The sequence below is a fragment of the Simochromis diagramma genome, unplaced genomic scaffold (assembly GCF_900408965.1).
Source record: "Simochromis diagramma unplaced genomic scaffold, fSimDia1.1 OVJJ01000216.1, whole genome shotgun sequence".
NCBI classification, from domain to species: Eukaryota; Metazoa; Chordata; class Actinopteri; order Cichliformes; family Cichlidae; genus Simochromis; species Simochromis diagramma.
The window spans coordinates 9,611,876-9,633,664 of record NW_024386883.1 but is presented as its reverse complement, the minus strand read 5'-3'; the positions used below and the strand labels follow the sequence as shown (position 1 = coordinate 9,633,664).

The 21,789-nt window shown below is 42.2% G+C and overlaps 2 protein-coding genes across 11 annotated transcripts in view; one reads left to right on the top strand and one right to left on the bottom strand.

Annotated features, from left to right (window-relative positions):
- The first annotated feature begins 1,386 nt into the window (after positions 1 to 1,386).
- LOC120733781 (ankyrin repeat domain-containing protein SOWAHB-like) lies at positions 1,387 to 3,601 on the top strand. 2 transcript variants are annotated; one of them, XM_040032195.1, is made up of 2 exons: positions 1,387 to 2,112; positions 2,182 to 3,601. In XM_040032195.1, exons 1-2 carry the CDS (start codon positions 1,503 to 1,505, stop codon positions 3,051 to 3,053), a joined length of 1,482 nt encoding a protein of 493 aa, XP_039888129.1. In that variant the 5' UTR covers positions 1,387 to 1,502; the 3' UTR covers positions 3,054 to 3,601. The 2 variants fall into 2 exon arrangements, with proteins under 2 accessions (XP_039888129.1, XP_039888128.1); XM_040032194.1 differs by having other exon boundaries at positions 1,388 to 3,601.
- A 5,631-nt stretch (positions 3,602 to 9,232) lies between these two features.
- shroom1 (shroom family member 1) overlaps positions 9,233 to 21,789 on the bottom strand; it is a 31,780-nt gene continuing 19,223 nt past the window's right edge. For 6 of the 9 annotated variants that reach the window (XM_040032189.1, XM_040032186.1, XM_040032185.1 and 3 more), the window contains 8 exons: positions 17,364 to 20,280; positions 17,088 to 17,274; positions 16,763 to 16,815; positions 15,566 to 16,186; positions 14,786 to 15,376; positions 14,111 to 14,213; positions 13,215 to 13,487; positions 9,233 to 11,842 (listed from right to left, as the gene is read on the bottom strand). In XM_040032189.1, coding sequence (XP_039888123.1) covers positions 11,588 to 11,842; positions 13,215 to 13,487; positions 14,111 to 14,213; positions 14,786 to 15,376; positions 15,566 to 16,186; positions 16,763 to 16,815; positions 17,088 to 17,274; positions 17,364 to 20,068 — 4,788 coding nt within the window. In that variant the 5' untranslated portion in view covers positions 20,069 to 20,280 and the 3' untranslated portion in view covers positions 9,233 to 11,587. The remainder of the gene's footprint in view (positions 11,843 to 13,214; positions 13,488 to 14,110; positions 14,214 to 14,785; positions 15,377 to 15,565; positions 16,187 to 16,762; positions 16,816 to 17,087; positions 17,275 to 17,363; positions 20,281 to 21,789) is intronic. The other 3 variants (XM_040032193.1, XM_040032191.1, XM_040032190.1) reach the window with 3 other exon arrangements.

The following is a 21,789-nucleotide window of genomic DNA, read 5'->3' as shown; positions in this document are numbered from 1 at the left end:
CATTGGGGAGATGCATAACTCATCCATGTGGATACTGGAGTTAGGTGTGTGACTGTCTGATTGACAGGCACAGTCTGCCGTGATAGTGATGTGTTGTATGGCCATGTTGGTGGTGTTCCTGCATCATTATAATAATGTTGGTCCACAATGCTGATGTGATGTCATAGCTTGATGACTGTGATGAGAAAGGACAAAAAAATCCATTTGTTTATATAAAAATCTCTTCTGAAACAAATGTTAAGCATTTCAAGTGTTTTCCTTATTAATTAATGCAATTAAATAATAAAGTTAGGTTTGCTGTTAGCCACATTTAGGTTCCTCATCCTGGTTTGCTTGGGATAGTTTTTCATTGCTTTAGTTAACTTCTTGGTTAATGCTAACTGAATGCTCACACAACATGACTGACCAGTTGTAATGTTTATTCTGGAACAACATTATGATGAAGATATAAGATATATAAGATAGGAACAAAACTAACCTGGCGATATCAAATCGTATGTGGTGAAATTATCTGACAAATACTATGGCTCGCTGCGAGGTACAGACTATCAAAGAAGTCTTTGGTTCAGTTTTGTGGAGTAAAATTGCAGCAATTTATTAGCCCAATGCAGTCAACAAGATAGGATGGCCACAACAGCCACAACAATGATGCTTCCAATCAGATGGGTGAGGTCACGTTGCTATGTCCATCTTTTATTTACAGTCAGTGATGGTAACAGATTATATAACCTATATGACATTTTCAAAATACAAAAAAGAAATAATGAGCCCACATTTCATTATAAAATATATGTAACTAGATTGTAACCACAATGATTTATTTATTTATTTATTTATTTATTTATTTATTATTTTAATCTTTAAATTCCATTGTCACCATTGTTTACAACAACTTATTTTGTTTGTTTGCGTTTCTTGAAAAGGGGGAAATTACTTTTTTTAATGTGGCTGCATTAGTTTGTATATTATTATTTATTTATTTATTTATTTATTACTTTATTATCATTATTATGATTAATATTATTTAAAGTGTAATATTTTCAATGTTTCAGTTTGAAGTATAACCCTTGCATATAAAGTATAATCCTTATTACAAACATTTCATGTTTGTGAGTACAGTACCTACATTTTAACACCTCATGTGAGCCTAATCCAACATTTTTAGCCTAATTACCAAATATTTTCTCCTTATCATTTATATGTACTTGTAGCCTACGAATAGGAACAAAGTGATGCTTTTTGTTTTATTTTACTGAGGTCTACTTTGTTGATTTACCGAAATTTTTGAGCATAAGAATGTTGAACTACTTTGCTCATAGTAAAATATGTACATACATTATTCAAATTGTCCACGTCCTCACTTTCCCCGGAAAGAGCCTCCTCCAGGTGTGGGGAGGAGAGGGAGCGTCCAGGTAAAGCGGTCTGTACCGTCACACGGATAAAGGTGTAACACACCGCGCAGCTGTAAGGAGCTTTCGCTTTTTTCTTTTACAGCTTTAATAATGATTTTGACACAAGAATCCATCCTGTCTTTGCTGGTAGCGGAGGGTGGAAGAGTGAAGAAATCCGACCTGGTTGATAAGTTCAGAGAGTCGGTGGACACCGCGGATCCCGAAGAAAGAGAACGGAATAGGGAGCTTTTCAAGACTTTTGTCAACAATGTAGCGTTTGTGAAAGAAATCGACGGCGAACGGTATGTTGTCCTGCGGAAAACCTATCAGCATTTGTTGGAAGGTCCAAAGATCCATGTGGAAAAGCCTGAAAATGAAAAGATCCCGCTGACAGGTGAGCAGCAGCGCCCACCTGCGCAGGCTGGAAGCTCTGAGGATCAGGGAGGTGTACAATCAGCTGTTACTGAACCTGATCAGGAAGAGGCAAGTGAAAGTAGTGACCATCCCACAGAACTGCTTTCTCCCATACAGATGGCACTGCAAAGGAGTAAATTTGCAAGTGTACGACTTAAAAGGTCGCTGAATGTTGATGTCCAGCTGCAGGATAGAAAGGGATTTAACTGCTCAAATGCGCCCGTAAAGAGCAAGCCATATGCCTTGCCTCTGAGGATGCCCCCCAGCGCCACTAAAGTGGAGATCCACAAACTTAAGCCTGACCCAGATGAACCCGAAGAACACCCAAAAACAGACGCTTTCAGGGACAAGAGAAACAAACTTAAGCCTGACCCAGATGAACCCGAAGAACACCCAAAAATGGATGCTTTCAGGGACAAGAGAAACAAACTTAAGCCTGACCCAGATGAACCCGAAGAACACCCAAAAACGGATGCTTTCAGGGACAAGAGAAGGATGCCTTCGGCGGAGAGGGGCGGCAGCACCGGCTCACCCCAACTAAGGAGGGCAGCGAAGAGCACCAAGGCATCAGAGGAGCACAAAGACACCAGGATTCCCTCTATGTTTCCCCTGGAGCACTCAGAGCATCAGTGGCTCGTCAGTTGCGCCGCCGGCCACTGGAGCCAGGTTTACGGCCTGCTGCTCAGAGACAACCAGCTGGCTGAGAAGAAGGACTTCATGTCAGGGTTCACTGCTCTGCACTGGGCAGCCAAAACTGGGAACAGCGACATGCTTGTGAAGATTATCGAAAAAGCCAGGCAAGGAGGGGTTCACGTTGACATCAATGCAAAAACACACGGGGGATACACTCCTTTGCACATTGCTGCATTGCATGACAAGCAATATATCATTGGCATACTGGTGAAGGAGTACGAAGCCAACATAAGCATCAGGGACAACTATGGCAAGAAGGCCTACCACTATCTCCACAAAGACGTTTCTGAGTCTGTGAGAGAGATGCTTTGTAAGCCCAAACCCCAGCCGGCAGAGGACAGGGCCCTGCATGAGAAAGAGGAGCTGGATTTGTTCCCGGATCTCTCCAAGGGCCTGCATTCAATAAGCCGCCTCTTTCAACCAAACGTGACAGGCCACAAAAAGAAGCACAAGCAGCGGCCGGGGCTGTACTCCCTGAACAACGACCCCATCGAAGAGGGAGAAGACAGCGGCACCGGCTTCAGGCACAGGCCCATGTCAGATGTTTTTATGTGAAAGCAAAGCTCTTCCCTGACGGAAAACACACCAATGACCTTCAAAGGATTTGGTTAATGCTCTCTTTTTTTATTTTTAGCCTACTTTCTGCAGTTATTATTGGAGATAATGATACAAAAAACATGTGGAGGGATTCTATAGAAACACAATTTAAGTGGTTAAGATCAAAGAGAAAAGATTTAAAAAACCTCGAGGTCAGCAGATGCTGTGTGTGACGTTACCTGCATGAGGTGAATGTCAGACAATGGTGGCTCCTGTGAGTCGTCTTATTACTCACACAAGCGTGGGCTTTTGTAGGTGTGGCCCCTTTAGTCTGTCTGTTTTCAATTGAACTGAGCTTTAAAGTTGTACAGAGAATTTTCTACTGAGTCATTTCAATTAAGACCAAAGCATCATCACCTGAGAGGAATCTGCGTGTTCAGCAAACTGGTAATAAGGACTAATGTATAATATCACAGCATTACAGTCACAGGAGTTAGCATGTGGAACAATTGTACAGACAAAGTGGAAAAAAATAGTACATCACTACATAACTTCACAGACCAGCTGAAAAACAACAAACTGAATGAATATAGGAAATGTTCCTCTCGGTGATTGAGTTGTTTCATTGTGTTCTTATGAAGCCTTGTCTTCATTTTTGTTGTTTAAGGTGAGAATAACCCTCTTTTTTTGTAAAAAAAAGGAGTAGGTCTCAATAAGTGTTTAACTTCTAAATACACCCGTTGAGGTGTAGTATGTATATAGTATGTAAAATTTAAGATGATTTCATATTGTGTTTATATATCACACATGGAGTGTTAGGATGGTACTTACATTTTTCCTTGTTTTTTCTTCTGTAGACTTAATTTTAGCTTTAATCTGGTTGATCTTTTTTTGTTTTTGTCAAAGTACCCGTTCTTATTCTTCTTTTGATTTCAAACTAAAGCGTACATACTGACAGGAAGTGAATGCAGAATAAAGACATTCTGTTACTCATTTACTGAGATCAAGACTTGACTTGCTCTGTGTTTTCATTTATGAGCAAGAAATGCAGTGCAGTGATCTCACAAAGCAGGCATGCGCAAACAGGGGAAAAAAACGAGGTGTTAATTTATAGGGGAATTAAACTTCCAGTAGAGAAAAATATAATTGTTTTGGAAAGAAGAGACTTAAATATTTGTGCCACTGAGGGCAGGTTTAGAAGACTAAGCTATTCACTGCTTCACTTTAAAATAGATTAATTATTAAAGGCTGTAAAGCATTAAAAAATTCCCCCGAAGGAAGCCGACTCTGGATTTCACTGTAACATAATCAAATTTACAACAAAAAAAAAAAGGGGGGGGGGGGGTACAACTTGTATCATTCATTAAGGCCGCACAGGTGCTCCATAAATCATTAATGCCCCTGTATTTGCCAAGTAATTCTCCAGGCTTGGCTACATCTCCTGACTTGTCGAGACAGCTGTGATTAAGCCAGGTAAGCATCTGGCATTGAATGTGCGTGGCTGAAAGATCAGAACGAGCTTTGCATACACTTAACTCTGCGTGTGCTGCAAACTGGAGGTAAACGAGAGGCAGGAGAGAGCGGGAAGAAATAGCAACATTTAGAAATAGTAGGCCAGCTCACTATCCCGCCGTTCGCCTGCCCTTGACTCGTCTCCCTCTGCTTCTTGCGTGTCTCGTTATGTCACTTTCCCAGAAGCGTACATTGTTTGTACGTCAAGATGATGTTTCATCTCAGAGCCTCTGGGCTTTATTAAGCAAATGTTCTTTTCTGTGGCTGCTGCGGGGAGGAAAGCCAACACGGGTTCAGAGAGCTAGGAGAGTCAGCACATAGAGCTGATGTCAAACTGTTAATGCACATAAACATATGAGTGTTTAAGGATTAAACTGTACCATAGAGAGCAATCAGAGCAATCCATAATTAAATGTTGTCCTAGTAATGTTATACTGCTACAAGCCTAAAAGTGCACTACTGTAGCAAACCATAAAGGAAAAAAAAAGCACTATCTGACAGCAAATTCGTAACGGAAATCCTGTTCAAATCCTTGTTAACTTTTTACATGTTTTTAATGTAAACAAGCATTAACACAAATGTCTAATTAGCCAATCATTTGGCTGCAACTCAGTGTTTTTAGGCATGTAGACACGGTTCAAGAGGACCTGCCAAGGTTCAAACGGAGCATCAGAATGGAGTAGAAAGGTGATTTATGCGAGTGACTTTGAACAGAGCGTGGTTATGGATGTTTCAAGTATTAAAAAAAACTCCTGATCTTCTGGTATTTTTGCCACACTACCATGTTTATGGAGAATGGCAATGGAAAAAAAGAGAAAACATCCAGTGAGCAGCAGTTCTCTGGGTGAAAATATCTCACTGATGCCAGAAGTCAGAGGGGAATGGCCAGACTGCTTCAAGCTGATGAGAAGGAAACAGTAACTGAAATGACCACTCTTAAGAACCAAAGTATGCAGGAGAGCATCTCTGAAAGCACGACATGTCAAACATCAAAGCAGAAGAGCACACTGTGTGACGCTTTTTCAGATAAGAACAGGAAACTTATCTACAATGCGTGTGGGCTCACCAAAACTGGATAATAAGATCAGTGTAAACAGCATGAAAGCATGGATCCATCCTGCCTTGTATCAGCAGTTGAGACTGCTGGTGGTAATGATGTAATGGTGCAGGAGATATTTTCTTGGCAGACTTTGGGCCTCTTAGAAACTACCACATTTCTTTAAGTTAGCTTTAATAGGTTATCAATGTATTATTAAATGGAAACAGGCCACTTTGCAGCGCTGTTTCCTGCTTATTACATAGAAACTACCAGGTATTCCCAGGTAATAATCACACTTCTTTAAGTGTGCTTTAATAGGTTATTCACCCTACCTTATATTGTAAGGTAAATGAAATGAAATGGTAAATGGCCTGTATTTATATAGCGCTTTACTAGTCCCTAAGGACCCCAAAGCGCTTTACATATCCAGTCATCCACCCATTCACACACACATTCACACACTGGTGATGGCAAGCTACATTGTAGCCACAGCCACCCTGGGGTGCACTGACAGAGGTAGACTCGAAGGTAGACTCGAAAACAATCATATGACCCCCTATGAGCAAATGGTTTGGCGACAGTGGGAAGGAAAAACGAACTTTTAACAGGAAGAAACCTCCAGCAGAACCATGCTGAAGGAGGGGTGGCCATCAGCTGTGGCCGGTTGGGGACCCACCTTCTGGTGCTTCCTGTAGGATAGTGCCCCATTTCAAAAAATTCAAATAATCTCAAACTGGTTTGGTGAACATGGCAATGACTTGACTGTACTGGTGTCCAGTCACTAGATTTCAATCCAACAGAGCACCTGTGAGGTGTGGCAGATCAGGAAATTCACATCATAGATGTGCAGCTGTTAAATCTGCAGTAAGTGTGTGATGCTATTGTGTCAACATAGACCAAAATCTGTGAGCAATGTTTCCAGCACCTTGTTGAATCTGTGCCATGGAGACCAAGGCAGCTCTAAAGGCAAATAGGGGGTCCAGCCTAGTTCTAGTAGGTGTATTGCACACAACCCACATTTCTAATGTCTGTAATTTTAGCAGTAAATTTAATAAAACAACACAATTCAGTCTGTCAGTCTGCCCCAGGGCAGCTGTGGCTACAACTGTAGATTGCCTCCACCAGTGTGTGAATGTGAGAGTGAATGAATACTGGAATTGTACAGCGCTTTGAAGTTCTCGAAAAGCGCTATATAAATGCAATCCATTATTATTATTATTATTATTATTATTATTATTATTACAAATGACGCCTGCCAACAGCCCCCTTAGTCACATAAAGTGCACATTTATTTCTCTGCATTATGTAATGATTCCTAACAATGTAAGGCAGTGCACCACGGCAGTCTTGCAATATTTATTATGGCCCATAATGTTTGACTTTTTTCATTGCATTGTTGGAAATGTGTAAATCCTGGTAAAATCATAGTTATGTAACATTATGCTGAGAGCTGTCTGTAAGGTGCTCTGTAGATCGAACCACCTCTCAGCAGTCCAGTAATACTGACCTCAATGCTAAAACATATAAATGAATGAACACCTCTGTGACGGTGTCAACGTAATGTATTTATAGATATCATTGAAGCATTTATGGCGGACCAGGTGTACCTAATAAAGTGGATACTGAGTATATTGAGAAAGGCCTGGCATTCATATTGTACACTGTTCAGCAGGAATATATAGTGGCAATAAATCATAGCCATATACCATTTTACCGCAGCCTAGTTAGACTGAGACCAAGCCTTTGTTAGTTTTCATAACCGAGGTGAGTAATGACTGCCAGAAGGTGGAGGCCAACACAAGGTGTGCTGACATTCCTGAGGGCAGAGGGTTCAGAGTTCAGGTTGAAAAGCAAGCTTTAAAACCACTAATCTGAGCTCCTGGCAGAGACATCACTGAGTCACCCACTTTGATAAAGAATCCTCCTCACCTCCTGCAGGCACTGTGTCTTCTGGTCATTTTAACACAGTTATATGGTTACATAAAGGGGGGGGGGGGGGGGGGGGGTTGTGGAATATATGCTTGAGTTTTCTGTTTCCCCACATTGCCGTGGATACAGTCGGTGATTATCAGCAGCAAAGCTCTTCATTATCTGGCGCTGTGACAGAACTGCTGCTGCAGCTGTGCTTCACCATGCTATATCCTCCCGTTTGCTGTCTGGAGTATATCTTTATACTGTCTCTGTAATGATGCTAAACCAAATTGCCATGCAATCAGTGTCTTGGAAACAAGATCTCGCTTGTTTAGGATGCTCAGAGTTGTGTTGTATGACACCGCTGCTTCTCTGGGAATCTGTTTTGTTTTGTTTTTGTTGGTTTGCAAAGTACTCCAAGTGCTGCGTGGCGTCTCTTCTCGTCCACCTGGGGATTTCTCTGCCACTTTCCAAAACAAAACCAACCATTTCTTTGCTCATTTCATTTTGTGTCTCTTAATAAGCATGTGCTGACATCCTCGAAGGCATCCCACTGACTAAACAAATGGGAGCAGCGAGGCCTGAAAGACACGAGAGGCGGAAGACAGCATCAGTTAGTGTTACTTTGAAACCACACAGTCTTTTTTCCATCAGTTAAATAGGATAATATTTCTGTTAATCTTCCTATTGATTTTGGTCCAGACTTTCATGTCATTTGGTATACCTTATATCTGTTTGTTAACACGATTATATAATCAAAGTAAGATACACGACACAACCTCAGTGCATTTAGATATGATCAAGCAGACCAGCTGAAGTTCAAACTGAGCATCAGAATGACGAAGAAAGGTGATATAAGTGATTTAGGTGATTTAACAGAAAATACTGGATATTTTCGTTCCCTAGGTGAAAATATCTTGTTGATGCCATAGTTTAGAGAATGGCCTTCGAGCTGATAGGAAGGCAGTTATGGAGAAGAGCATCTCTGAATGCACAGTATGTCCAGCCTTGAAGCAACTGCATTATAGCAGAAGAAGGTCACACCAGTTGCCACTGTTATCAGCTAAAAACAAACACTGAGGCTTCAAATCCCAGCCTCACTGGAAAAATGCCACGTGGTCCGATGAGCATCAATTTCATTCAGATAGTGTAATCAGAAGTTGGTGTAAAGGCCATAAAAGCATGAATAAATCCTGCTTTGTATCAAAGGTTCAGGCTGCTAGTGGTGGTTTAAAGGTGTGGGGGATATGTTTGGCACAGTATTATAGCTGACCATGCTGAAATTATTCCACGAAGAATTAAAGCAGTTCTGAAAGGCAACAGGGGGACAACCTGCTACTAGCAACAAATAAAGTGTCAAGTGAGTGTAGTCCACATTAATAAAAAATGTATTTTAAAAAATATTTAGTTTACATGCATAGATGATGTATGTATTATCTCCACAATATCATTTTTTAATTAAAAAAAATGCAGATTAAGAACAAAACAGGCTCACAGGAGGTTCTCTGCTAGGAAAATTTGGACTTTCAGAAACAATGTGTTGATCTGCCTGTAGAGGGCAGAGGCGAGCTCTGATTTGAAAGCCCAAACAGGATCTCCCATTTGTGAAATAATGAGATAAAATGTTATGTCTTTACTGGTCTCCCACAGTGAATCCTGCAATGGTAGCACCAACCTTAAATCCTAGACAAATATGCCATTATTTGCTTTGAGGGGGGAAAAAACAAAGGAGGAATGAGTGTGAGCTTAATTTATTCACAATATTACAAACATGATGGAATTTGGAACTCCAAACAGGCACAAAACAACAACTCTTGACAGAAAACAGGTGTGAGACATGCCAGAAGAGGTGGGTTTACGAATGTCTGCTGCTGGCAGTCGGGACTCACTGAAATGTCTTTGCTTCTCTTGGCTTTAACACAAATTCTCCTCGTATCAGTGTCACAAATCTGCAGTTTTTGGATCAAACCCGCCTTTTCCTTCAGCTAAACACAGCTGTGATTGAAAGAGAGAAACAAGCAGTGACTCAGGAAACTGCGCACACGTACAGTAGCAAAAACCAACATTTATCCGCGTGCAGCCAAGGGTCTTCTGTTTCTCCAAAAATGCCGGTCTTTTGGATTCTTTAGGAATTCCAGCAGGCTGAACGGAACGGCATTCAGCCTCTCTAACACTCCAGCCTTGCGTCAGCACAAAGGCCAAAACAAGCATACGTTTGTTTAGCAAACTGAAGCGGTCAGAGTCATAAATCTCCAGAGAAATGTTTCAGGGGTGGTGGCCAAGGTGGAAAAACTGTTTACCACAAAAACATGGAAATATTTATCCAAGGTAAAAGGGCACGTAGTTACTGAGAAAAACTGATTTATTGTTAATCACTTTTTATTTACTATTTTAAAATTTTTGAGACTGCTACTGCGTCTTTGTGGTCGTTATTCCATAAATATAACATACATAACCCACAAGCAATACAGTGTGGATATATATATATATATATATATATATATATATATATATATATATATTAGCCAGCAGGTGTAGATTCCTGAGAGACGATGACATTTCAATCACCTTCACAGGAGTTTTGCTGAAAGTTAACACGGCAAATACCAAAAGGAGTTCTGTCTTTCTGTTCAACACGCACACACACGCAGACAGCCACACACACACACACACACACAAGCACGCGCGCACACAGTGACGAACAGCAACATTAAACTGCTCTCAAAAGTGTTGGACTGAAGGTTCTGTGAGAACAGAAATGTATAAAACTATGAAAACTAGCTGACAGATTTTAATGGGGAAACAGTGGTGCAGTTAAAGGTGAGTGGATGTGCGGGTAAAGTGTGTTTGTACTTTCAGAAACAGCCTTTAACTTAAGAGAAGTGTGTAAAATGAAACAAGCATCACGTGTTTCTAGAGGGGGCTACTCTGTGGAGGTAGAGAACAGGAAACCAGTCTAAGACGCCTGAATTGAAGATTGCGAATTTTTCTCATTAAAAAACTTAAAACAAAAGGCATTTCAAGTATCAAGAATCGGCTATGCGACAAAAGGACATTGGGGAGCAAAGTACTCAGTGATATAATTGTTGCTTATGTGTAATCTGCTTTTATGAGGCTTAGCACCTCCATATGAAGAACTATTCCAGTATAAATCATCAAGGCTTTAATGAAATTAACTGGAAAAGAATTTGTACACAATTTTTCATGCTGATTGATGCACTCGTGTACCTTTTAAAAAAGATCACTTCAACATTCCTATTTAAAACGAACCTGAAACAGGAAGAAATATTGTTTAAATGGATGGAGTAAGGCTTCCACTTGAAATGATCTTGAATCTGATTTGAAGAAATGTGCATTTAGGTTTTTTTTTTTACAAAGTGCTTTTTTCCATTCACCTATTTTTTTTTTGGTTTTTAGTGCCTTCATTTGAAACACATTTAGAAATAAGAACATTAAAAAAAGATTAAATCTTCTACATCTATTGAACATTTTTACTGATATGATACAGTACATCGCTCTCTTTCAGACTGCTTTCTTTCGCTGGCGTCCTCCCGCTGCTCAAATACAATCTTAAAGCTTATAGTAGGTTTCCACAGGTGCAGATACAGGGCTGAAGCACTAATGAAAAGTGAAGGGAGGGTTTCTGCATTGCTAAAAAGTGTCCCCACAGCAGCTCTAATGGAAAATGTTCCACAGCTTCAGCTATCATCAAGGCACACAGAAAACCCCCCAAACAAAAACAGTTCACTCCTGTTCGAAGTAAAAGATGTACCGTAGTGGGACAAGCCTGGAAACAGTGGTGGGCGGAGTCAGTGAGCATTTATGAGTCTCAGCAGATGACAGGAAGGTAAGCAACTTCAGTCATTACTGCTCACCCCATGCACTGCCTATATAAACAAATAGAAGAGGGGTATCGTGGGTCTTGCTGTAACTCTGCTAAACTCTTTTCAATGACCAAAACAGTCATGACAGAGTGCAAAGGGTTGCAGAGACCAGCTGGACCTCTACAAAGCCAACATGTCTCTACATGTCTCATTTTGAAGAAGCCATCCTCATTTTAGGTAAGCGAAGCAAATCCAAAACTTCCCCCTTACAGATCCAGGCTGCCGGTAAGGGCCTCCAGCTGCTCCTCTCCCAGCCTCTGCTTCTCCTCCAGGTCCTTTTGCCGGATGAGCAGCGACGCCTTGGTCTGGACGAAGCGCCGGTAGTCCTGTAGCTGTTCAGCAGACAGCTGGCGTGACAGGAAGGTGGAGACGAGGTTTTCTCTGCGATCCAAGTTATCCTTCAGATCTTTGGCATCCTCCCTCTGTTTGCATAGCAGACGATGGCGACTGTCCAGAGATTGCTGCGTGGAAACGCAAAGAGAAAAAATGATCAATTCTAAGTGATAGAGTTAAAAGGCTACATTTCCTCTCTATTAGACACATGTTGATAACCAAAATAAATCCCTAAAACAATCATGTGACATTTTGTCTCATATTTTGGGGTGTTTTTATAAGTGACAGGAAATAAAGAGGAGTGAAAGTTGCACGATTATGTTTCAAACAGCTACAGGACAGAGGGTGCAGTGTTTCCTTGTGTCAACAGAGGGCAGGGTAGTAACAAATGTCATCGAAACTGGGTTGGAGTTTCGATGAGTCAGTGTAAATACCAGTGTTGCTGATAACAGCGAGAAAACAAATGAGCCCTCTAACAAGCCCTCAGTATGCAGCACGCTCAGCGCTGCTATTACAGAGCACAGGGCTAACAAAGAGTCTTTTCAGGGGGAAAATCTGGAGGTCTAATGCATCCATGCAAACATACAAAAAATTATGCTGGAAACACTGAAACAGGTTATTCAGAGAGCGCAAGAAAGCACAGCCAGAACTCGTGTTACGCCTGTGACGTGGCCACTGGATTAATGATTAATTAAGAGAGCGCGGAAATTATTTAGGAGAAGAAATTAGCAACATGAAAACTCTTTTAAGTGAAGCCCCTATCGATTAATCAAATTAATCTTCAAACATTTGATAAGCTGAAAAGTGGCAATTAAGCCCAGATAAACCCAGCAGCATTTTTTAAATTCCACAAAGTGAGAAACCTTGACTCCATTACAGCTGCCCTTCAACTTTTCCCCAAGTGGCGTGTTTGCTGTTCTAAAGTAAACAGAACAAGAGTATAGCTGAGGGCATGGGAGCAGCTGCACACTTCTAACACTCGCTCTCCGTGGTCTTTTTGCCAGGAGCTCCTAATGAGCCACAGTGTATATTGAGATCCTTAAGCTTAGTGACGTCGCATTTCTCCCAGGAGCACTCGCTGACAGTATGCTTTTACTCACATGATTTAGTGTTTATGTGTAAACAGCATCAGCGTGTGAATGGCATCAAAATACATTGAGCACATGCTGGTGTATTTGAGAGAGTTCATTAAAAAATTATTATCAGATCATTTGATCTAAAATGCTTTTAATTTTTTTCAATTATATGTGTTATGTAATGTGAATGACTGTTATGTGTTCATGAAAATCCAAATCTGAGTCAAAACAAAGGCAAGAAGGATTGAGTGATTGTGGGTTTTCTTTGCAGAAACTTGGAGAATTTTGGAGAGTTTTCAAAACAATCCCTGGTAAACAATTATGTAACGCTAATTAAAAATACTAAATGAATTATCCAGCGTTATTTTCACAATAGTTGGCATGCAGAATCAGCCAGTCAGAGTCAATGTTTCTGGTTCCCCACCTTCTCCTCAGCATCAGTGTTCTCATCCACGGTGCTCAGGGCGTTCTGTACCCTGGCCAGCCGAGCAGACAGGCACAGCAGCAGACTGACCACCCGCTCCAGGTCACCTATGAACAGGTTGTACCTCTCCAGTTCCACGGGGAGACAACGCTCACAGACCAGCACCTGTAGCGCTTCCCCGCGGGCTGTGTTCTCCTGAACCTCTACCTGGAGGGCTCCACGCGTCTCTTCATAAGAGCGCAGACGGTCCTCGATGTACGAAGCCAACAAACGCTGAAAGGAACAAAGAGAACAGTTTGAGACGCTTTAGATAAATGAGATGTGGTGAAAAAAGGCTGGATATAAACCAGTTAAAAATATGGGTTTTTTTTACATTTGCTGCCGTGGAACCATGCCACTGTACTAGCAGTGAGTGTGCATGGCAGCAAGGAACAGGGGGGAGTTACTTGCTAAGCCAAACATTAGACAAGAGGGAGACACTGATAAGAGGCAGACGGCATATCATGTGATAAGAGACAGAACTATTGCTGCTTGAATAGTCCACTTAAGGCCAAATAGCTTACAGATGGTATCAATATGAAATCACCAGAGGCTCTGGTTTAAAAATTAAAACTGAATGAGGCCACAGTTCAAACTGTTCACATAAAAGCAGTGCTCATTCTGTCTGGCTTTCACTCATTTAACAAAGCAGTGATTTGAGACATACAGAGTATTTTTACCCATAAAGCAGACAGACCTTTGGTCTCATAGGGATGTCTTGAATGTTTTTCAACTAATGAATTATTTCTTCTTACTTGTCGTGAGGAATTTTAATGTTGAAAAAACGATTAAGCTATACTTGCTCTGTAATGCGCGTTGAACTAAACTACTCACTATTTGCATAAAATGATGATTACCTTCTTCTCTGTGATGTCAGTTTTGCTTTGCAGGTCTGCTGATTTCTCACTGTCAGGAGCAGGGGGACAGGGAGAGGTTTCCGACCCTTCCACTGTTTCAGCACTGCAATGAAATTTGGTTATGTTAAAACAACTCGATTCCTGCTGTCACAATATAGACATGCTCAAATGACATGTTTGTTTCAGGCAGGCCACATTTTAACAGCAACACAGAGTTAACTGAGCAAAGTCCAAATGTTTTCTGCATATTTAAATACTCTGAAATGCATCTGCACATTCTCTTTGTATCTGAAGTGTGCTTACATTAGCAGAAATAGAAGTGCATGCACAGCAGTAAGCAAATATACAGGTGTGTCCGTGGATGAGATGTTACACAAGATAACAGAAGCACCAGTGGAGCTCAGTTCGTTAGCCAGTTTAAACTAGTGTCAAATTTCATGGAAACCCATCAAACTAGAAATCCTAATTACCTGAGTGCTGCACACCATTGGAAACTCTAGCTTGGCTGTTATTATCCATTCTTTACGTTAACTACTTCTTCTTCAGGAGTGAAGAAGACCTCCAGCACAATTTCTATTTTCCACGAGTGTAAACTGAAAAATAGTCATTCCATCTGCTTTGTTTACCACTGCTGAGTTTACCTGAAGTGTTTTCTTCTGGCACATGAACATTTACCTTTCTGCTGCTCCATTCTGCTCTTGTTTCTTCTTGTAGTGCTCCTCCATGAGCAGTGTGTCCTCCGACAGCAGCTGCTCCATCAGCATGAGCGCTGTCTTACGATTGGTCAGTGGATAGAGCACTCTAGCTAACGTCTGGTCGGCTCCGACAACTGCTTCTACAAGCTCCTCCCACTTAGGTCTCTCAGCAGGTGTCTCCTGGCCCTCCGTCTCTCCCTCTGGTGTTCTCCTTTCCTCCATCTCCTGGTTTTCTCCCACATTCTCATCTTCCATTACCGGATCTTTCTCCTCATCCACCTGATGACTGATGTCTTCGTCGGAGACCGACGTGCAGGGAGACACAGAGGTTTCACTCATCGGCTTTAGAGGGACTGCACTAGTGGAGTCGAAAACACTGTCAGTCAGAGGTGTAGTCTTGACTTCCTCTTTGACCTCTTCTTCTGGTGACAGAATCCAGAGCAAAGGATCTGTGGTGACGCCACAGCTCAGAGACACCTCATGGTTTAAATCAGGTGGCTGGCCATTACTGCTTGGTTCATTCACCGACTGCTCCCTCTCTGATTCAGTCACAGAAGATGTGCTGCCTCTGCTGGAAGTAAAAAAAAAATCATGATAAAGATTTACACCTGATGAAATTTGCAAAATCTTTTTTTGATGTAATGTTTCCTGTTACTGATTAATTCAAATGAGGAAGAAACTGGTATGGCACATTTAATTAGCACTTTTTTTCTCCCCAAAATGGAAACATTACCTATTTTAACATGGGGTCTAATCTTACCTGGATCTGTTTTCAAAAGGAAGCTTTGTCTGAGTGGGGGTGGACGCAGTGGATTTAATCTCCCTCTCAGTGATCTCTTCACCTCCAGGGGACGGTGGGTTTGAGGAAGTCTCACTAGGCGATCTGCTAGACCTGCATTGATCTGTGACAGGGCCATGAGATCCAGGACTCGCAGGATGAACCTTGGCCTGAGAAGGGGAAGAGGAGGAGATAGGGGAGATTGATCCACTTGAGTTCCTTGATCTGACTGTAGCATCCTCCTTTGAGTTGTCCTTCAACAGGGCTTTCCTCTGGGTTTGGTTTTGTGACTGTCCCTGAGTGTGCTTCTGACCAACAATCTCTGGCTCTTTTCCTGTTTTCTCCGAAACACTTAGTTTCTTCCTCCTTCTTTCCTGCCCCTGGGCTTCTCTTTCATCAGAAAAGTCTGGTCGTCCCATCTCACTCGAATACCTCCGCAGATGATCCAGCTGTTCAGAACTTTTACTCAGGGCTGACACCTTTGTCACCTGGGATACCCCAAGCTCTTCCATGGATTTTCCCCTCTGTGACGGTACACGGACCTGGTGATGGTCCACAGGAGCTGACTTTCTCGAGGATTCCTTAATGGCAATCTTCTCAGAACTAAAATAAGAACAGAATCAGACATAAAGATTCATGGCAACTGTAAGTTACTTTGGCGCAGAAAGCCTTGCAATGACGTGTACCCCGCAGGGGCCAACACAAAGAGAGAAGAGCAACCATTCACACCTAAAGCAATTTTGAATCACCAATTAACCTAACCCTACCAGCTGCAGTACCCAAAGAGAACCCACGCAGACATGGGGATGTCTGATTCGAACCTCTCGCAACAGTCCTAGCCACTGTGCCACTATTTTACCTGAACATGAATCATTTCTAGAAAATAAAAATATCAATGTTCAAAACAGGAGACTCAAAGTCGAAATCAACATAATTTCAAGAAGTAGGCTAACTCATTGAAACTGGTTCAGTCCATTACTCTTCTTTTACGGTCCATGTGTAAATCTTTTGAAAGGAATGTCGGTTTGCTGGAGGAAGTTGGTGTTGACTTTCCAGTACCACAATGAAACAAGTTGAACTTTATAGTCTGTACCACAGTGCACACATCACTGACCTAATACTTCTCTGACCTAAAACCCAATAAAAGTGTCCCAAATTATCTGCAGCACTGGTACATACCTGCTGGTCTCCATAGTATTAGCTGGTAGTAGATCCTCCTCATATTCATTTGCCTGCAGACCCAAAAAAAGAACAAAAACACTGAATTTAATTTGTACTGGTGTCAGAAATTACTACACTGCCAAGTGAACATGACCTGAAATATTTCGCTTTAATTTTAATTTTGTATTATTTACGTTGCTGCTTTTTAAATGCAATACAGACTCTAAATTAATTAACTATATCTGTGAAAGGAAATCTACAGGTGACTTTAGTAAGGAATGTCATATTAAGGATACATCTAAGGGCTTTTTAATGATATTGCAACTAATTTGGCCTACTTTACCTCAAGTGTGTGCGGTGTGGATGTGGAACGGTTCCTAAGGAAACTGGGTGGTTCTGGCTGGTCCAAGAGACTCTCCGCTGATGCAGACTTTCCCTGAGAAGGACCTTGGCTCTCTCTCCATCTGGACTGATTTTGCTGGCCACCATATTGGCCTGAACAGGACTGTGCTGAGAAGAACTGTGCATACCTGTTTTGTGAAAATTAAACAGAATATTTTAAATGCTTGATTTAATCCACACTACAAAGGCAGAACCAAAAGAAGCTTCTCAGCTGTACCTGATCGAGCTGGTGGAGGAATCGAGGATTCGGCCTGCAGAGTGGGGTCTGTTAAGCTTCTTCTTTGTATTTTTAGCTTCATAATTCCCCGATAGAGACCTGGGACCTGGCCAGTCAAATGGTTTCTCCCCAAGAGAGTGCCTCTGTCTGGGTGGAGGTGGTATCTGAGACGTTGGTTGCTGGGGTTCGGCCGCTTTATGGCCCGTCTTACGCTCCATGTAATCCACCAGAGCCTGATGTCGCAGATGTTTTAGGTTTGTCTTCGAGGTGCTCGAGGTTGAAAGAGCTCGACCTCTTGTCTCAAACATCTTCCTCCGTGCTTCAACCAATCCCTGCTCTTCTTGCGGCACCTGCTCCTCTCCCTCATTTTGATCCACAAACAGGTCGTCGCTTTCATTGCCAAATGAGCGGCAGGCTGAGTGGTGTGGGCCACCGCCGAGGTGGTTGAGTTTCTCTGGCTCCGAGTAAGACATCTTCTTCTGCTCAGGAGTCAGTCTCTTTCTGCTTCCAATTCGTGCCACCTGTGGCTGGGCAACATTTGTTGGCCTCCCACTTTCATTTTCATGCTTTTTGCCAATCTCCATGTGATCGCTGATGTCTTCTTCTTTTATGCTCCCCTTCTCCATCCCTTCTGAAGTTACAGAAGGAGTGAGCGTGTCGCTAGAAGTCTCTGAGTCCTGTGATGAAGAGAAACGATGAATCACTCCAGGTCTCAGCTCTGGCTTTTCCCTGATCCGGTGTGGCCACGACAGCTGCAGGTCCCTCCTTTTAAATGACGTCTCCCTCAGAACTTTTGACTGAGCATCCTTCAGCTTCTCTTTGTAGTACTTTTTAAATGAGTCATCCAAGGTGTTACAGGCAACTGAAATATCATCACCTCTATTATTCTTGCTAATGTCGCCCTGTGGAGGTGTCTCACTGTCATTTACTGGCACATCACCTTGGCCTGTTTTGTTTAAGACTGTTTCCTTGCCTTTTACACTGATCCCAGGCTCATTCTTGGGCTGTAATGCTGCTCTGCTGGCACCAGTGAGGTGGTACAGAAGCGGGGTTGTTTCCTTGTTTATCCTCTCACTTGCAACATCTCCTAAGGGCTGCCATTTCCCTCTCTTTGCATGATCGTCTCTCTTGTGGTGGTTGGACTGCTCATTGCTAATCAGTGATGTATCCTCCATTGTTGGTGAGGCTGATTGTGAGCAGCTTCTTTCGGGACCACAATAAAATATAGGGTTGCTGGCAGTGTGCCGGCCAATTTCTCGATTCTGCACTGTGTCGATTTCTTCTAAGGCATCGAAGCTTCGCGAGGACTGCGTCAGCTTAAAGGATGGTTTAAGTTGCTCCCGACTCTCTGAGATCATATTTTTTCCTGGGGTAACAGAAGTGAAAACATCATTTTCATCTAGAATTGTACCACTGGAAGAGCGAGAAGTCTCTTGGAGAGGTCTAAACAAATTGTCCATTGTGCTGTGGCATCTTTCTCTTAGCTTGTGCGTCTCCAACACAGTAGAGACTTCACTTCCAGCCTCAGAACCACAAACAGAAAGAGAGTGTGTCTTCAAACCAGACTCAGACAGCTTACACACTCCAGTGACAAAGTAGTATTGACCCTTGTGCTGAATGCTGCTGCCACTGATAAGACTCTGATCATTACTCCCCCAGGGGCTGGCAGCTCGGGCTGGCTCTGAACCAAGCCAGTCGTAAGCAGAATGCGCCCTTTTGCGCTGACTTTCAAGATGGCGCTTACTAGCTTTGCTATAATGGTCTCCATTACATCCACCAGTGCTCGGGGGCGTTTTGGCTGGCAGGTGGTCAGGCTGACTTGTGCCTCGAGGAATAGATCGGCTTAGATTGTTTGCGGACTTCTGCTGCTCAGAGGCAGCTTTGTTCTCTTTGATGGATAGGTATTCTGGGTTCAGTGGCAGCCTGGTCTGATCATTAGGCTGGAGGTGGGGTCGGTAGTTTGGTGGCACCTGTGCCTGTGGCTGCTGCTGTTGAGAGCCTCTCCAAACTGGGTATACTGGGTCAGAAGTGAAGTCCGAGTTGCTCGTATCAGCATTAGCTGTCTCAGGTTTTGTGGCATTTAGATCATGGTGCTGCCGAACTTGGGGTCTGGCCTTCTGATAAGGCTGCTGGAGCTGAAATTCAGCATTATTATGATGGATGTTTTCAAAGTTTTTAGTAGCTATAAAACTATCCAGGCGTGCTGGAACTGGAGGAGGACGGACAGGAGGGACAGCACTTTGGGCTGAATTCCCCAAATGCATCTCTCTTTTTGAGAGTGCTTTGTTGTTGGTATGGACACTGTTACTGCCATTGTGGTTAAGGTAGTTTACATTAGTGTTAGTTTTGTTGCGGTACTCCTGGGTGATAGATTCAACTGAGCGATAGAGCTGGTCCATGGTCTTTGAGTCAGACTGCAGAACCTGGGTCGGATGGTAAATGGACTTTACATACTTAAGATCAGCATAGTGGCTGAAGGAGTTTGGCTGAAGGTCCTCTGGAAGAAAGGGAGATGGATAGTCTGGGGCAGTGGAACCACCAGAGAAGGAGCTATAGGCAGAGTCTCCTTTGCCGTGTTGGTGGTGTGCAAGTTGGTCGACGATGCTACTGCTGGACTTGGCTGGGGAAAGCCGGCTGACAGGCATGCTCAGAGGATGCAGATCCACGTTGCTCATTCTCTCAAAGTGGAAGTTGTAGGAATCCATGGAGGACTGGGGCGAATGGCAGGAAGGGAAGGGCAGAATCTGTAGATATGGTGTACGTGTATGAGCGCTGATGCATGTGTCTTCCTTGTGGTTGAAACTGGGAAAATTACCACAAACACATCTGCACCAGGTTGTCCGTCACGTTGGTTACTATTTAGGTCATTTTCCTGCCTTCTTTTTCCGTAGTCAGAGCCCCATGAAACAGTCTGCTCCTGGGGAAGAAAACACAAACACAGCACAGGCCTGAAAACTCAACTTAGGCTTAATGTTTCAGGACAAACGTGGTACAAATGACTGCTCAAGAGTGAAGTGGTTTGAGAAAATATGTGCTCAGACAGCTACAAGCAGTAAAAGGCTGATATGACTATTTATTAGCTTTGGGTAGTTTTCACAAACACCCCATCTCATAGCTGTTAAACTGCTTTGCAAGGCATGGCACGCAAGTTTGTTGTAAATTATCAACATGGCATGTCCTGTGGCTGAAAACTACACAAACAACAACACTGGAAAATGAAAGAAAACCACCTTCACCCAGATTGTAGAGCATGTTTGTGAAAATGTATGTTTTTGCAAGGTGCCTTCTGCTTAGCTATGCCAGGGGAGCAGGGAGGGAGTCAGAAAACAGTAAGTCAACAGTGAAAAATATTTGCTTTGCTTTAGCATTTCTAGGTCAAATTCCTCTGTTGCGAAATTCTGCGTGATCCCTTATAAAATGTAAAGACGAATTATACACCGTTTCACTGATTTAGTATTCGTTTTCTTCTAGCAGAGAGCTAAGAGCATCAGGTTTAAAGTGTTCATGTTGTTCACATTAGGCTTACAGGCGAATAACATTAATATTTTTTTCTTATTAATGCATGTGAGATAGTATTTTGTAATCAAAAGCAAACTAAAACAGTATCAATCAAACAGGTTTAGATAGTTAAAGTACACTCCCTTTAACACAATTACACCTTTGTCTGCCTCAACATGTACTCAAAATTAGCACTATTATGTGAGCAAGACAAGTTTCGTGCCATTTTTTTTGTTTTAGGGTTCTTACAGTTCACGCCAGCTTGGTTTTGTGGGTCAGTGCAGTTAACCACCTGTTGAAGGGGTCTGCCGTTTTGCATCAATAAGACCTCTAATTAAGTTCCCTGAGACTAGCAGAGCACGTTGCAGCACACTCATGAAAAAATGTCAGGAATTTCATATAGAAGAACAGAAGCACCTGAGGATTAGTCATGTGACAGGTGTATAATGCATTGTTATACACAAGTGGCTCATAAAAACATTTGTTTTCCTCTTATTCACTGCACACCGCAGTATTTGATTTATGTATTTGTTTTGTCAAATGACTGTCTAAAATATGATATGTTAAGAGCAACATAATAATCAATGATCAATGCACTATTTAATTATAAAAAAAGATCACTATCCTCTCCTTCAATGTAAATCTAAATGTTTCAGAAGCAATATCTGCAAATATGTAAAATTTTTCAGATTTTATCAAGTTCACCACCTGACCCCGTGACTGGAAGATGCTTTGCACCGCTAGTGTCACACCATTTCAAATGACACTTTTTATCTGCAACATTATGGAAATGTAATTGCTCCACTCTAAAGGTAACTGTTCTGACATGTATATACAATATACTATTTAATGTTGAGGCCACGTGCCTATGTGAGTGATGTGCTGCTAACAAATAGATTCTGCCAGTTTCCTGTTTGATCAGGAACTG

Excerpts from the sequence above, each read along its gene's own strand:
- LOC120733781 (XM_040032194.1), top strand. The coding sequence starts at position 1,503 with ATGATTTTGACACAAGAATCCATCCTGTCTTTGCTGGTAGCGGAGGGT.